At 41.1% G+C, this 15,298-nt stretch overlaps 1 protein-coding gene and 2 pseudogenes across 1 annotated transcript; 1 reads left to right on the plus strand and 2 right to left on the minus strand.

The window, feature by feature from the left end:
* The first annotated feature begins 2,081 nt into the window (after positions 1-2,081).
* Positions 2,082-8,311, plus strand: LOC149820530 (pectinesterase-like). Its single transcript, XM_089982696.1, has 2 exons — positions 2,082-3,247; positions 7,489-8,311. Exons 1-2 carry the CDS (start codon positions 2,290-2,292, stop codon positions 8,178-8,180), a joined length of 1,650 nt encoding a protein of 549 aa, XP_089838822.1. The 5' UTR covers positions 2,082-2,289; the 3' UTR covers positions 8,181-8,311.
* A 747-nt stretch (positions 8,312-9,058) lies between these two features.
* On the minus strand, positions 9,059-11,282 carry LOC149820531 (pectinesterase pseudogene; annotated as a pseudogene).
* Positions 11,283-12,234: 952 nt separating this feature from the next.
* On the minus strand, positions 12,235-14,903 carry LOC149820532 (pectinesterase pseudogene; annotated as a pseudogene).
* Between the last annotated feature and the right edge of the window lie 395 nt (positions 14,904-15,298).

A 15,298-nucleotide genomic window follows, 5' to 3' on the forward strand; every position in this document is an offset into this window, starting at 1 on the left:
TTTATCCTCATAAAAAAGAAAATAAGTAAATGTTTTGCAATTTGATTATGCAGGCTGTTATTATCATTTGACTGTAGATTTGACCTGAGTTACTTAAAAATTAAATAACATAGACCTCTGTTTGTCTGTTTTCAGAAAACTATATATATACTAATATCAGAAAATTCAGAAATATGAGCCCTATTTTTTAAATTAGGATAAAAACGTTGGCCTTTAAATAGAACTTTCCTTATAGAATACATAAAATTAAAAAAATGAACAGCATAAAGGCCACACAAAAAATGTCTATGGCGTTAAGATCAGGCTAAAATTAGACATTTTTAACCAACGGGGCTCGGATTCTCTGGTAGGAGCAGCTAGTGCAAGTTACCTTGTGTTGGGACGCCGTCAGTTCAAAATCCCAATGGTATAGTTGTATAACTGGTACGGGTCTGCCTAACCCCAGTTTGCCTTTAAAAAAAAACTAAAATTAAGCATTTTAAAAAATAAACGATATATTGTGAATATTGACTTCTTTTTTGTGGCACCCTCTCTCCCAAGAGCACCGTGAATCAAGGAGATTGAGAACTTTAGGCTAGCTACTTGAATCTCTAGTGTCTTGTTAGATTGCACCGTGATTTTACGATACATCCTAAAAAATCTACTTTTTGCAATGTTGTCACTATCGGAATTGGACCTGTATAAGAATGGCAGGGAAAACCGGGTTTGAGCCTGCCTCCCCTGTTTGGATCGGGGATGGAGGACATAAAACGGTGATAGAGGCGAGGATGGAGGTTGAAATCAAAATCCGTACGGGGATCGAAGCGGGGATGGACTTATATTTTTTCTCTCTCCGTCTCATCCCTGATCCTCGATCCCGTTAGTAAAATAACTAAAATACCTCTATGTGATCTTAGTTTTCCCCCAGATGCACTTGCCACTCTATATTGTGACAATTAGTTTGCTTTACACATTGCGGCAAATCCTATTTTTCATGAACGTACCAAAGACATCTAGCTCGATTGTCATTTTATCAGAGAGAAACTTCAGCAACACATCATTACTACTCAATTCATCTCTAGCAAAGATCAACATGCTGACATCTTCACCAAGGCACTTGGTTGAGATCAACTACTTGACAAGTTGGGCTTGATTGACCTCATGCATCAACTTGAGGGGGAGTGTCCTCAAGCTCGTTATGCACCGGTCGGGTCTAACAATGGCCATCACTGACGTCGAAGAGTGACTCGTCGAAGTCTCGGTCTATGCTCAGATCTCCACTCTCAATGTCACTAGCAGTTGTCTGCACATCGTCATCAAACAACAAATATTTAGAACATAGCATCTGAATATGGTCCAAACAAATGTTGGACTAGGAACAATTGTTGTGAAACGAACATACCCAATGTTCAATTCTGTCTTTTTTGTTCATTTCATCAAACTCTGGACAAGGCATCAAACATACCCTAAAGTTAAAAAAAAAAAAAATTTGAAGCATAAGACAAGAAGACACAAAATTTTTAAATTTTAATCAATAAAAAACTATATTTTGATATTTTTTTTATTAAAAATACATTTTTATTGAAATAAAACTAAAAAATAAATAACATTAAATTAATATTAAAATATTAACTGTACGTGTTGTGTTTGTGTCTAGCTGTCCTCTCATGTCTCTAGGGACAGGCCACAAAAATGGCATGTCCATGTGGGGTAGCACATGACATGGCCAATGTGAAGCGGATCATGTTCGACCCGACCCAACCTAGATCTATTTGTAAATAGTAATAATTAATAAATTTTCAACTTTTCATGTACCCAATTAATTTTCTTTTTAGTTTTAATAAAATTAATGTAATTAATTAATTTAAACATAATAATTATCAAATTATTATGCAATAATTAAATTTTAAAAATTTTATATTAAAAAAATTAATAAATAACTCAAGTCCGTAGCCAGCGGATCGGGCTTGATACATAATGGCTGGACCCTAAAACCTTGGACCAAACCTGGCCCATGTCGGACATGCTCGGCTTGGCCCATGACCCGCCCAGCCCGTTGCCCAACCATAACAAAGGCGCCCTTTCCTTTCCCAAGCTAGGTGTGATACGCCATGTGCCTGGGCATCATCCCTGTCGGTGACTCGGTGCCACCACGTAATAATGAGCCATTATTCTAACACGTCTACTACTCATTAAAAAAAATGCAGACTCTCTTCATATTATTTCATCACTTCGACTCATAGAAATCCTATATAATCACAACCCCAACTTTCAATCTCACACACAACCAAGCCACAGGAAAAAAAAACGATGGGGAGCAACATCAACCTTCTCTCCTTCACCTTCACAGCCACACTTCTACTCTTCTTCCCTCCATGCCTCTCCCACCAAGACATCAAAACCTCAAGGTCACTCGAAGAGGAGGAGCAAAACTTCAGGGCTGCGACCTACGCTTGCGACGGCACCCTCTACCATGACCTCTGCATGTCAACCCTCTCCACCCTGCCCAACCTCGCCAAGAAATCCGTCACCGAAATGATCCGTCACACCATAGACGACATCGAGAAGGGCGTCCAGTATTCCTCGAGCAGCTGCAGCTCCATCTTCAGGAGACTTTCCCGCCTCGACTTCAGGCAGAGGACCGCACTCACCGACTGCCAGGAGCTCTTCTCGGACACGCTGACCGAGCTCAACGTGACCACCGAGGACCTCAAGTCGATCCTGAACTCCACCAGGTCCGAGGAGGTCCTGACCCTCCTGAGCGCGGCCATGACTAACCAGTACACCTGCCTGGATGGGTTCTCTTACAGCAACGGCTCGGTGAGAAACGCTATAGAAAACGGGCTGTACAACATCACCAAGTTGGTGAGCAACTCCCTGTCTATGGCCACCAAGATCAAGCCCAAGGAGGCCAAGAGTGGGTCTGGGTCCGTCTATGCGCAGGACAAGGATGGGTTCCCCAGCTGGATGTCTGCTGGCGATAGGAGGTTGCTTCAGACGACGGTGGGTGGGATCAAGGCGGATGTTGTGGTGGCGCAGGACGGGAGTGGGAAGTTCACCACCGTGTCGGCCGCGGTCGCGGCTGCGCCGAGCGGAAGCAAGAGCAGGTACGTGATATATATAAAGTCGGGGACGTACCAGGAGGTCGTGGACGTGCCCAAGGGGAAGACGAATCTCATGTTTGTTGGAGATGGGATCGGGAAGACGGTGATCACCGGCAACCGCAACGTCCAGGACGGTTGGACTACGTTCCGGTCCGCCACAGTCGGTGAGTCAGAGCAACCTCTCTCTCTCTCTGGAAAACGTGAACAAGTTTACGTTTTTGGTGGTCATGATATAAGCATGAGGTGAGGGTTGTATTGCGTTTTGCACGATATCCAAACAGAACTTTACACGCTTTGCAGGAACCATAAGGAGCTCAGTCTTTCTTTCATTTTTATTATTATTTGTTTCACTAGAGCATCTACGTGGACGGTTTGAAAATCAACGTGTCAAATATGAGTATGAGGATTTCGAGAAAATGTAATATATATATATAATAATAATAATAATGAAAAAAATCTCGAAGATTCGTGGTATTTTTACAATATGAATGTTTCTTCGGTTAAAAACTTTTTTTGTTTCGAACTTGGGAAGTCTGGTCAACTTGGTAACATTCACAAGTCATCCCTACCAGATGAGTGGAGCCCTTGTGGGACGTTTACGAGCTATAGTAATGTATATCCATCTATAAGGTGAATACGAGTATAGCAAATACAAAGCTTAACAGCCTCTAAATTACTTGGCTCCCTTGATTTTTTTTTTTTTAAATTATTTGTTCAATTCATGAAGGAATTCTTGCAATGTTTGTAGATAATAAAGACCAAAATTTCTACTAATTCATAGGTTATGTTCAATATCCTTTCAAAATAAATGGTTAAGTAGTTTCTGGGCAAAATGTTCTTTAGAAGATCACTAGGTAAACCATTTCTCAATACAAAGTTCACCAGGTAAAGACCCATCAGCTTAGTTGAAGTATTTTTTGACAAGTGGGGATAATCTTCTACATTGATTGTGATGTGATGAATAACCAGTTTGCCAGCTTGATTTTCTCCATTTAATACAAGTGACTGGGGCACTACGTTTTTTTTTTCTTTTTTATTTTTTATCCCTTCGGGGAATTTCTTTTACCAAACCTACTTTATCTAGTTATGAAGGGGTTCCACTTATTCCTTATGTCATTCCCCATCTTCGTACCCCTTTTAAATCTTACGTTCCATGTTGTTTTCATCAAATATGACCTTATAGAAGGATTAGTTAGATCGATTTAATAAAAATAAACCCTTGAATCGTGTCTTTCAACTAAAAATATGATTTTTAAATTAAAAATTTGTGTCTTTATCAATCATTGATTTTTTGAATCGCTAAAAAATCCGTCAGATTTTGTGAGTTTAAAAGTTGATCATCGATCATTAAATGAATGATGTAGAACACATGATTTGATCAAAACAACGTGTCTGGGTTTGGATCAAACCCAGGTGGAATCGGAGTTGTATCAGATTTTTCTGTATGGTATCGGGTCTGGACCTAAGTTTATTCAGGTTCACTATAAGAAAAACCAAACCCAGACCCGATAAAAACTACATGAACCAAACCCAGACCATACTCAGCAAAACCATATTTCTTTATCATTTTCATTGAAAAATTGTGAGTCTTAATCGGGTCTTCATATTTATCACCATACCCAAACCCTAAAGGATTTGGTTTGAGTCGAGTCCTGAGAAACCAAAACTAACCCCGTTGACCCTCCTAGATATATATGACCATAGGGATAACATAAGGGTACGAGTGAAACCGATTTGTTAAGAAGGTAAGAAAGAAACTTATTTTTTCTCTTGTCCCACTCTGAAAAAGCTCATCATTTTTTATGTTTTTTCAAACAGCCCGTTTGTTTTATCTGTCTATCTCGAACGTTCTCCAAGTCTTTTTTTTTCTTTGAAAGGCAAGCTGAGTTAGGCAGACCTCACCAGTTATGGGGTTTTGAACCTGCAACGTCCCACCACAAGGAGACGTGCACTGACAGCTCCAACCAACCAGGAGGAGGCCCCGTTGGTACCTTCATCTTCTTTGTTTATAGTAGTTTCCTTCTCTATAATAGTATAATGCATTTTGAATGTTCAGCCCCTCAAAACCCCCTTGAATTATTGAATAAAATGACATTTTTTGCATCTTGGGCTGTGTTTATCTGTAGATTAGAAGTTTTAGTAGTAAAGTGAAGACTTTTTACGGAGAATAGGGGATGAAGATATGATTGGAACTAGGAGATAGTACCCTTTTAGATATATAGGGCTGGTAAATAATTAAACATATATATATATATATATATATATATATTATGCATAATATATATTTTAGGTATAATATATAAAAATATATAATATATAAAAAAAAAGATGAATGAAAAATATATACAAAAATATGAATTATTGTGTAATTTTATTTATAAATAGGATGAAAAGTTTCTACATGAGCCAGCTGGTGTTCGGCTCGTCTCATTCAGGGATGAGCTGAGCTCAAGCTTGGCTCGACTAAAAACGAACATTAGCCGAGCCATGAGCTCAATCCATTGTTAAGCGATCCGAGCCCAAACTTACCCTGTTCTCTGCTAGGTTCGTTCCGCTCGTTTATCAGCCCTACTTTTAGATGGAAACTGTACAATTTTACAGCAAAAAAATGAGCAAGTTTGGTTCTCATTTTAGAAGAAGGGTAGGTATTGACAAAGATGTGCATGGAAATAAATGCTCCATTAGTGACAGATTTTTAAAAGCTACACACTAGACTAGAAGAAACAAAAAAGTCACCTTTTGACAGGCAAACAAGGTTTCATGTGGGTCCCTGTTATTTATTGAGACAACTACTTTTGCATGGCTCTTTCCGTTTTTCACGTGAGAATCACAGCCTTTGGGTGTTAAAACTAGAAGAAATTTAACAAAAAAGTTGCTTCCATTCATGACCTAGATGGCATTCATATTTTGTAACTGTTATTTTAGTTGGAGTTTCTCTTCAAGACCATTCTCACCGATGCCGGGGCGATTTTACCGTGGTAATTCCAAAAACCAGATATAATCTTGTATAAATCACGATATTTTCAATTTTTTGCTCATTTGACAATATATTTACTTTATCATGATGTTTACTCTTTTCAAATTTTAATATATTTTTTATGTTGCTTCATTTTGAGAACCGAGAGATGATCAGCCATGACATAAATGGGACAGCCAGATGGTAAAACTCCTTACCGAACCAGGAAACCGATAAACTATTTGTCCTATATATTTCTTATACAATTGTTGGGTTTCGATTTCGGATTTGAACTCAGATGTAAAAATCCAACCCAAACTCAAACAATGGATGAGGCCGTGAGCTTGGGCCTGATTGGACCATGATTTTTGCCAATTTTTGAGGATCATCTGCTTTTGAGAAATTTCTTTCTAGTTTTATCTTCTTTGTTTTGATGAGGTTTCTAAACTAAATTGAAGGCTTGAGTTACGCGGGTTTTCACTCCATTGAAAGCTCCTGAAAGTAGGACCCGGGTCTGGTATGTAACTTCACAAACCATACACAGCTCCATTTATTAATCGGATCTTTTGGGTTGGACCCAGGTTCTAATCAGACCTTCTTATTTATCACCTAACCCTGACCCTATAGGGTTTGGTACGGGTTGGGTCCAGGTCAAACACATGTCAATGACACCCTTATCCACATCATCGGGTGTTGTGGAAATTAGTCATTAATTATCAGGCATGTGGGTGTTTGGTCCCGTAATGTGCGGGCAATATATCTTCCTCATGCAGTTATCATTTTTGTCTTCACAATCATCTGTCTCAAGAAAGAAAGTGATCTCATTGCTTCCTAGTGTTTATCATTATTGCATTTTTAGTGGGTTTTCTATTTAATTATTTAAGACTTCTAAAAGCAAAATCAACGGTAGTGTAGGCTAAAAGTTATTTTTTTAATGATCTTTTCTTAAATAACATTTTTGTTAAGTGTTCTTTTATTGAATGGACATCTGTAATTCTTTAAAAATTAAGAGGCATAATTGAAATAGCACTTTTGTAAATTTTACAAAATTGAATTATTACTGTTTTAACTATGACAAAGGTTCACCAAATGTTTCTTAAAAAAATAAATAAAAGAAAAGTTTTAACCAAGAATCTCTCTCTTTCTCCCTCTCGATATTTGTTCCATAAAAGCTATTTCTTAAATATTTTAAATTTGTTATATTGCCAGATTTTTCATTGCCGACAAAATGACAATACCCAAATTTATGACATTTGTTAGGGTTATATATAGATCTGACCAATATCTAACTCAGGTTTCACATTTACAATTTATGTGCAAAGTTTGGCAAACATGATTCTAAATTAATAATTTCCAATCTAGATCCAAATCTTGCTCAGATCCAAACATATTTAATCTGGGCATTTCCATTTCTTTTAATTTTTTGCATTTTTTTCATCTGCAATATAGCTGTGGTAGGGAACGGGTTCATTGCAAGGGACATGACCTTCCAAAACACTGCGGGTCCGAGCAAGCACCAAGCCGTGGCTCTCCGGGTCGGGGCGGACCTCTCGGCCTTCTACCGTTGCAGCTTCGTCGCCTACCAAGACACACTCTACGTGCACTCGCTCCGGCAGTTCTACCGCGACTGTGACGTATACGGCACCGTTGACTTCATCTTCGGCAACTCGGCCGTGGTCTTCCAGAGTTGCAACCTGTATGCCCGGAAACCCGACCCGAACCAGAAGAACATATTCACTGCCCAAGGGAGGGAGGACCCGAACCAGAACACCGGAATCTCAATCCAGAACTGCAAGTTGGCCGCGGCGTCGGACCTGGTCCCAGTCAAGTCAAGCTTTAAGACCTTCTTGGGCAGGCCATGGAAGCAGTACTCCCGGACCGTGATCATGCAGTCCCAGATTGATGATCTTGTGGACCCGGCCGGTTGGCTGGAGTGGTCCGGGAATTTTGCACTGAGTACCCTTGTTTATAGGGAGTACTTGAACCAGGGTGCGGGTGCAGGCACCTCCAAGAGGGTCACCTGGCCCGGATACAAGGTCATTACCAGTGCCTCAGAGGCTAGCCAATACACAGTTCAAAATTTCATCCAAGGGGATGTGTGGCTCCCTGCAACTGGTGTTCCTTTCTCAGCTGGTTTCTGAGTTGTGAACTGTGCGTGTTGTGAGATTGTAGTAGTTTGTCATTGTTGTTTACTATGCCTACGTTTTGTTCTAATGATATATCTATTTAAATAAACCCTCAAGTGTAGATGAGGTGTTGGTTTCTTGATGAACTGATTGTGAGGTCTTGAATATTTTCCTGCAGTTGGGTGATGAATGTGTCAAACATGATGTCTACGGTGAATAGGGCTGAACGAACTGAATAGGGCATGTTCAGGCTTGGCTCGTTTACCAGTAGATTGAGTTCGTGGCTCGGCTTGTGTTTGTGTTTAGCCGAGCCGAGCTCATCTCTGAATGAGACGAGTTGAACACGAGCTGACTCGTGTAAAAACATTCCATGTTATTTATACATGAAATATATATAATTTTATATCACTTAATATATCGGACATGTTTGCTTACTTGGGGCATCTTTTTCCCATGGGAGCAGTTGAATGATCATGGCATGACTCATTGAGATTGGATTTTCCAAAAGTTCGAGGGTTATAAGCTGCCATCAAATGCCACTCCTTTTAATTTAGGAAAAAAGAAAGAATTATGAGGAAGTAAGCTCAACATCAATGTAAAGGGAAACATATACGAGTTTTCTAATATCATCTTAAACATTTACAAGGTAAATAGAGAACATTTGGATATTATCAACTGCTACTAACCTACAAACAAAGTATAGGTACTCATCCCGTCCGGTATTGTCTGCAGCATGGTGAACACCTGCATCAACCTCAAAGATGGAACTTCTCTCTATCACCAGGGGTGGTTAGACCAAACTGGCAAGGCTATCGACCCACATTCCACCGTTCACTACAGTGGAAGTCCTTAAAGGACCAATGGATGTATTTTACACACTCTGCAATCAAACCTCAGTTCAGTAAGCCAAGAACATAAGGTATCCCAACACTCTTCAGCCACAGTCCACCTTGAATGAAATTACCAACTGTATATTCAAGTGCTTCTGTGCTACTATTGATCAGTTTGTACCCTCCCCATTTTACCCTTCCACTAGTGCTAGCACCAGGCCCCCTGTTTCCGTACTCTGCAAAGAATAGTGTGTCTAAAGCAAAGTCACCATCCAAAGGAATCCATCCCTGTGGCTGGATCAAGTCCCCCAGGTTTGATTCCATGATCACTGTCCTTGAGTACTGCTTCAGAGGTCGACCCAGATAGCTTGGGATCTTGGATCTAACAGGGAAGAGCTTAACATCAGGCTTTATTTGACAACTGTGTATAACTATTCCTGTTGGACTTCTCTTATCATTCCTTCCCTGAGCCGTGACAGTGTTCTGTTGCTGGTCCATTGGTCTTCTTACAAAGATGGAACAGTTCTGCAAAACTGCAGCAGAGTCTCCGAAGATGAAGTCGATGGTGCCTGAGATAGCACAGTCCCTATAGAATTGACGATGGGCCTGCACATAAAGGGTGTTTTGGAACCCATCTATATGACAATTGAAGAAGGCAGACTGGTCCGACTGGACCCTGAGTGCAACTGCCTGGTTCTTTGCAGCTCCTGCAGTGTTCTGGAATCCCATTGACTTTGCGATAAAGCCATCTCCGATCGCCACTAACAAAGCAAGTAAATGAATTAGATGATCTTCAAAAGATGTTTCGACTTTCTACTTCAATCCAAGGAAGTAACAACTGAATTAATATCTTTGACTTCCTACGTGGTACTATTAGTAGGAGATACTAGATACAGAACAATCTAGAGTCTAATGGCAATAAAATCTACAATTTGATCGTCACTGCGGAATTTTAGACCTTATAGTGTGAAATTGTAAAACATTGAAGCTGGGAATTTTTAAATATCCCAAAGTCAGAATAAACAGCCTATTATGCCTACATCCCTAAATAAATCAACATAAAAATGTGATTTTGGTGTTGGTACTTTAAGCATAAAGAGCCTCAAGACTCAGTGATGAAAGAAGTAGTTCCCAGAGAATTGATGTAATTGTTAATACAGCTTCAAAATGAAACAATCTTAGCAGCCCCGGCTATGCTTGTGTATAAAGTATATTCTTGATACTCACCAAATGTTGCCGTTCGGTAGGTCGTTGTCCCGTCCACATAATTCTTGTTTCCTATAATGATCGTCTTCCTTGGTCCATCACCATACATCAAAACGTTGTTCATCTTCTTTGTCACAATGACTTGTTCTTCATAGATGCCTTCTTTTACATAAATGACATACCTGTCATTGTATTGGGAGGGCATTGCTTCAAGGGCTTGAGATATTGACTTAAATTGCTCACTTCCATCCTTGGCAACCACTGCATTTGGTGTCACTTTGCCAGAATCATGAAGGGCCAAGAGCTTTCTATCCCTCAACTTAAACCAAGATGGATATTCTGCGGTATTATAATGTTGAAGCTTTTCTTTGTCGTCCTCTATGAGTTGGCGACTCGATTTGACGCCAATGTGAAGATCAATGACAAGGGAGGTGATCTCTGTGATGATAGCAAGAGCATTGCTTGTCAATTGTGTGGCATTCACAAGTCCATTCTGCATGGTCAATTTCAATTGCTCCCCTTTTAGTCCATCAATACAAGAGCTTTGGTAAGACATGACAGCCCCCAACCAATTTCTCAACTCATCTCTTCTATTAGGGAGATCCTTCAATTCATTTGAAGAGATGTCTGACAAACAATCTTGAAGCTCATCCACAGCATACTGAAGGAGTTCTTGGCAATCAGCAAGTGCCTGTAATTGCATGGAATCAAGAGACCCCTTGAGTGAAGCAGTTTTAATTGACAGGTTCAAGGCTTTGGTGACTTCAACAATTGTGAGCTTCAATGCTGCCTTGATCAATTCCTTTGGGTGGACAGCAGATGAATCAGAAACTATGGCAGAAGACAGGCTAGAGATGCATGCATCTCTGTAATCAGTCTGGGCACAAATTGCAGAGATTTCACCCATTGAAGAAGATGAGGTATCTTGTTCGCCATTGAAGTCGGCTTCGCTGCTTTTGTTTACACCCATGACGGCCGAGGCAATGCCGATTCCGGTTGCAACAATGAATATGACAGAGAAGCAACCAAAAAATATTCTCCTCCACTTGATCTTCTTCGCCACAATGTCTAAGTCATCCATCTTATCTTTCCAGGTTTACTCACATGAACCAGACTATATAATGAAGTTGGTTTCTGGTTTCCTGCTTCTGCACAAACCAAATCACTTAGTGAAGAACACGGGCCCTCTCCTTTTTTCTTTAGCTTGAACCTGAACCATACAAATGAAGGAAAACTGGCCACTATCTCTCTCTACACGAACCAAATCTCGTGAGGAAAGAAAGTTGGTGCTTAGTTTCTTGTTTTGCAGAACCAAATACACAAGGAAAGATCCCTCTTCTCACTTCTAACAATGAAGGAAAGTTTGTACTCTCTCTCTCTCTCTCTCTCTCTCTCTTGTGTGATGGATGCCCTAAATGGGGTTAGATGGATCGAGAGTGACAGAGATTCGATAATTAGAATTCAAAGATTGCCGTTTTTATCAGTTGTGATATGCATTGGAGGAGATAGAAGAGTTAGAGCAGTAGCTCCGGCAAGAAAGGGCCACCCTTCATTGGTGCCGTAACGCCCGGTGTTGCTAGCCTTGAGACATTACTTAGATACATATGTGAAAAGGCGGAGATGCTCATATTGGTTCATACTATAAGCTACATGTGGGCAGGTAAGTTGCCATTTAGACCAGGTCAGCCAAGCTATACGTTAAGGCATCTATATTTGTCAAGTGACTCTACCGGCATACTCTGGATGTAAATCTTGTTAAAGCATAAAGCTAGTATACATGATCTGGTTGTGCCAATTTCACCCATTATTGCCACTGCTTAGGTGCACTAACTTTAAAATTTTAGATCTAAAAAAATGATTTAGCGACCTTCTAAGATACCAAAAAATCAAACTCCCAATAGAATGCTGACTTGCAGATCACTTAAAACATGCCCCCACCCCAACAAAGTAAATCCCCGGAGAGGCTCTAGTCCTATCAGATTGGCCTTTATGCTGGTAGGAGCAGTTAGTGCACGTCACTTTGTGTTGGGACGTTACAAATTCAATTCCCAATAGTATGATTGTATATCTGGTGGGATCTGCTTAACACCCCACCTTGCCTATAAAAAAAAAATAAGGGAATAGAAGTTTTGAAACATAAAATGAAACACATGATTATTGGGCGAGGGAAACCCCGTTTGTTTCATTCCCATGGAGGGGAATGGCCTTTCATGAAAAAGGCCACCAGCCAGCTAAACCTCTCTACAATGTTTTCAAGTGGGTGGACGGATAGAAATATTTGCACATGAAAAGTTATAGATGGCAAGAAAAACTGAGGCCCACTTGTGCCAGCACGGTACTTTTACCCACTTCCACCCTAATGATTTGATGTTGGTTTCACTCATGCATGGTGGGAAAAAGTCCCATCAAAATTGCATAAAACTTACAAAAATAGAAGCAATTACGACGAAATTCTACATACAAAAATTCAAATCCTATATATTGTTCAATTAAGGAATAAAAAAGGTGACATACTTCTCAAGAAGCGAATTCTTTACGTAGAAAAAGCCTAATTAAATACAAGAAGCCTTGTGACCTCAAGACATTGTCAGAATACCCTAAATCTATAATTTTCTTTCCCTACAAACCAATCAGGCATTGAATGGCACAGTTGTCTTCGGCAGCCAATCTTCTCCACGCACAAGTTTGGGCATACTGAAGGCTCTGGCCTCATTTTTGGTCATCACATGGAATCCAGGCCAGTTCACTCTCCTGCTAGTGTCTGCACCAGGTCCACGGTTGTTATACTCCCCGTAGTATAACGTGCTCAATGCAAAATCACCGGACCAAGCTAACCAACCATCAGGGTCAATCAAACTGCCAAGATTGGACTGCATGAACACCGTTCTTGAGTACTGCTTCCAAGGCCTACCCAGATAGGTCTTGACATCGGGCTGGCCAGAGAGATCAAGAGCAGCCAAGACGTTGCAATTTATGAAGGAGAAGCCAGTGTGTTGGTTCGGGTCCGTCCTGCCTTGAGCAGTCACCGTGTTGCACTGCCCAAAAGAAGGCAGCCTAACGTAGATGTTGCAGTTTTCGAAGACGGCTGCTGCGTCGCCGAAGATGAAGTCGATGGTGCCGTAGATGTCGCACTCCCTGTAGAACTGACGGAGGGTGCTGGCGCAGAGGGTGTCTTGGTATCCCTCGATGCTGCATTTGTAGAATGTGGAGTGATCAGCGACGTTCATGACTGCCACTGCTTGGCCCTTGGTTGGCCCAGCCGTGTTGCGAATTGTGATGCCAATTGCTACGAAGCCTTTCCCAAGTACAGCTGCAGCAATGCCAACATTGATGTTGTATTAGTATTATTACAGTAAGTGTCATTTGTGCTTTATATTGGCTATCCTCGAGTGTATCATACGATCTAGTAAAATCAGCACATTCCATTACATATTATTTTTAGAGTCAAGCCCTACAACTAAGATATCAATATGGTTTAGTTAGTTAAAAATATGTTTTAGATCGTCCGAGCACATTGTATAAGATGTTTTAAAGGCTTTAAAATTTAATGGTCTTAGAAAATCATGTTTTTATGTCAAAGCTACTTGATCAAAAGTGCAATTCCTATTAAATGGATCAAATTTCTGAAATAAAGCTCACGCCTATGAGTTTTTGAGTTTTAGCTAGAGATAAAAAAAATACAGTAACCATGAGAAACTGTAAACAAATGTAAGCACCAAAAGGGCGAGATCTCACATAAAGTTGCAGAACTTATGAGAGTGGACGAGCCATCCACGACGCTACGTTGGCCAGTGATGACTGTCCTCCCGATTCCATCTCCCACCATCATTATGTACTTCTGGTTCGCAGCTATGGTCACGTACTCCTGGTACACACCCGCCTTCACGTGTATCAGGAAGTATCCGTTCCTACCGTCATTGTGGTGGGGCGCTGCGGCAACCGCCTCGCTGATAGTTCGGTAGTTCCCACTACCGTCCTGTGCGACGACAACGTTACCCACCGTTTGCAGAGCCATCCTCCTTCGGGAGCTAGACTGGAAGATGTGCTTGTTCGCCCAGCGAGGGACACCATCGCTCCCTACTCCCAGCTCGTCCAGCAATTTCCCGTCCGGGTCAGCCTTCTTGCTCTTAGGTGCGCTGGAATGCGCGAACATGGCCAGGGAGATACTATAGAGCTGAGATCCATTCACCAGTGGGGAGTACAGTTTGTGGCCGGGGTGCAAGAAGGACGCTTGGGTGAGCCCATCTAAGCATGTCTGGTGGTTTGTGATGATGGCACTCAGGTGGGTGTGCACCGAGTCGGCTTGGACGCTGGGCAGGTTGGTGATGTCGTTGGAGTTGAGGGTGGAGAGGGAGGAGAGCAAGAAGTCGGAGGTGAGTTGGGAGAGAAGGATGCAGTCGTTGAGTGCACTTGCTGCCAGTGGTGTGAGGGTGGCGTTCTTTTTTATGGTTTGGTCGAAGAGGGACGAAAATCTCGCCGATTGGTCCAGTGACTTTTTGACGAGATATCGGCCGTAGCCGGAGAGGGTAGAGAGTGATTGTGGGGGTAAGAGGGACTTGCATAAGGAGGGGTTGACAGTGAGGTTGCAGGCACTGTCTGGGGTGATTGGGGTAGTGAGGTATTGTGAGGAAGAGGAGGGGAAGGAGGTGAAGAAGAGAAGGATGAAGGTGAAAATGAGGGCTGTGGTGCGCATCTTCTTCATGTTTTGTTGGTGATCTCTCTCTACGTCTATGTATCTACTGTGTGTATTACCTTCTGAGTGAGATGTGGGGAGTGATGGAGGTATATAATATAACTATATATATGGTGATCTCAAGTAACCGTTTCGGATTATAATATTGGTTGATACTTTCTTTTTTATGCACTGTTTTCGTAATCTTTTCTTTATTTGTAATGTAATCTTTCTTTCTTTGTATTTGTAATCGTGACAATACTGGAATTGAGGAAATTAGCCCCTGACTGGCGCTATCTTGTGGACGTTGGCTTCAGTAACCAAATAAGGAACGCTAATCTTTTATGTCACTCTTTAGATAAGGGACGAGGGTGCTTTTCTTCAAACATTTTCAAATATTTTGTCACTAGTGGATGACTGGGTGG

This window comes from Nuphar pumila, chromosome 12 (genome assembly GCF_984573655.1).
Source record: "Nuphar pumila chromosome 12, dmNupPumi1.hap1.1, whole genome shotgun sequence".
In the NCBI taxonomy this organism is placed as follows: domain Eukaryota; kingdom Viridiplantae; phylum Streptophyta; class Magnoliopsida; order Nymphaeales; family Nymphaeaceae; genus Nuphar; species Nuphar pumila.

What these genes read in the sequence shown, in the direction of transcription:
- LOC149820530 (XM_089982696.1), top strand. Translation starts at nt 2,290, where the DNA reads ATGGGGAGCAACATCAACCTTCTCTCCTTCACCTTCACAGCCACACTT. An exon ending in GTTCCGGTCCGCCACAGTCG is followed by an intron (nt 3,248 to 7,488) that starts GTGAGTCAGAGC and finishes TCTGCAATATAG; the next exon opens with CTGTGGTAGGGAACGGGTTC.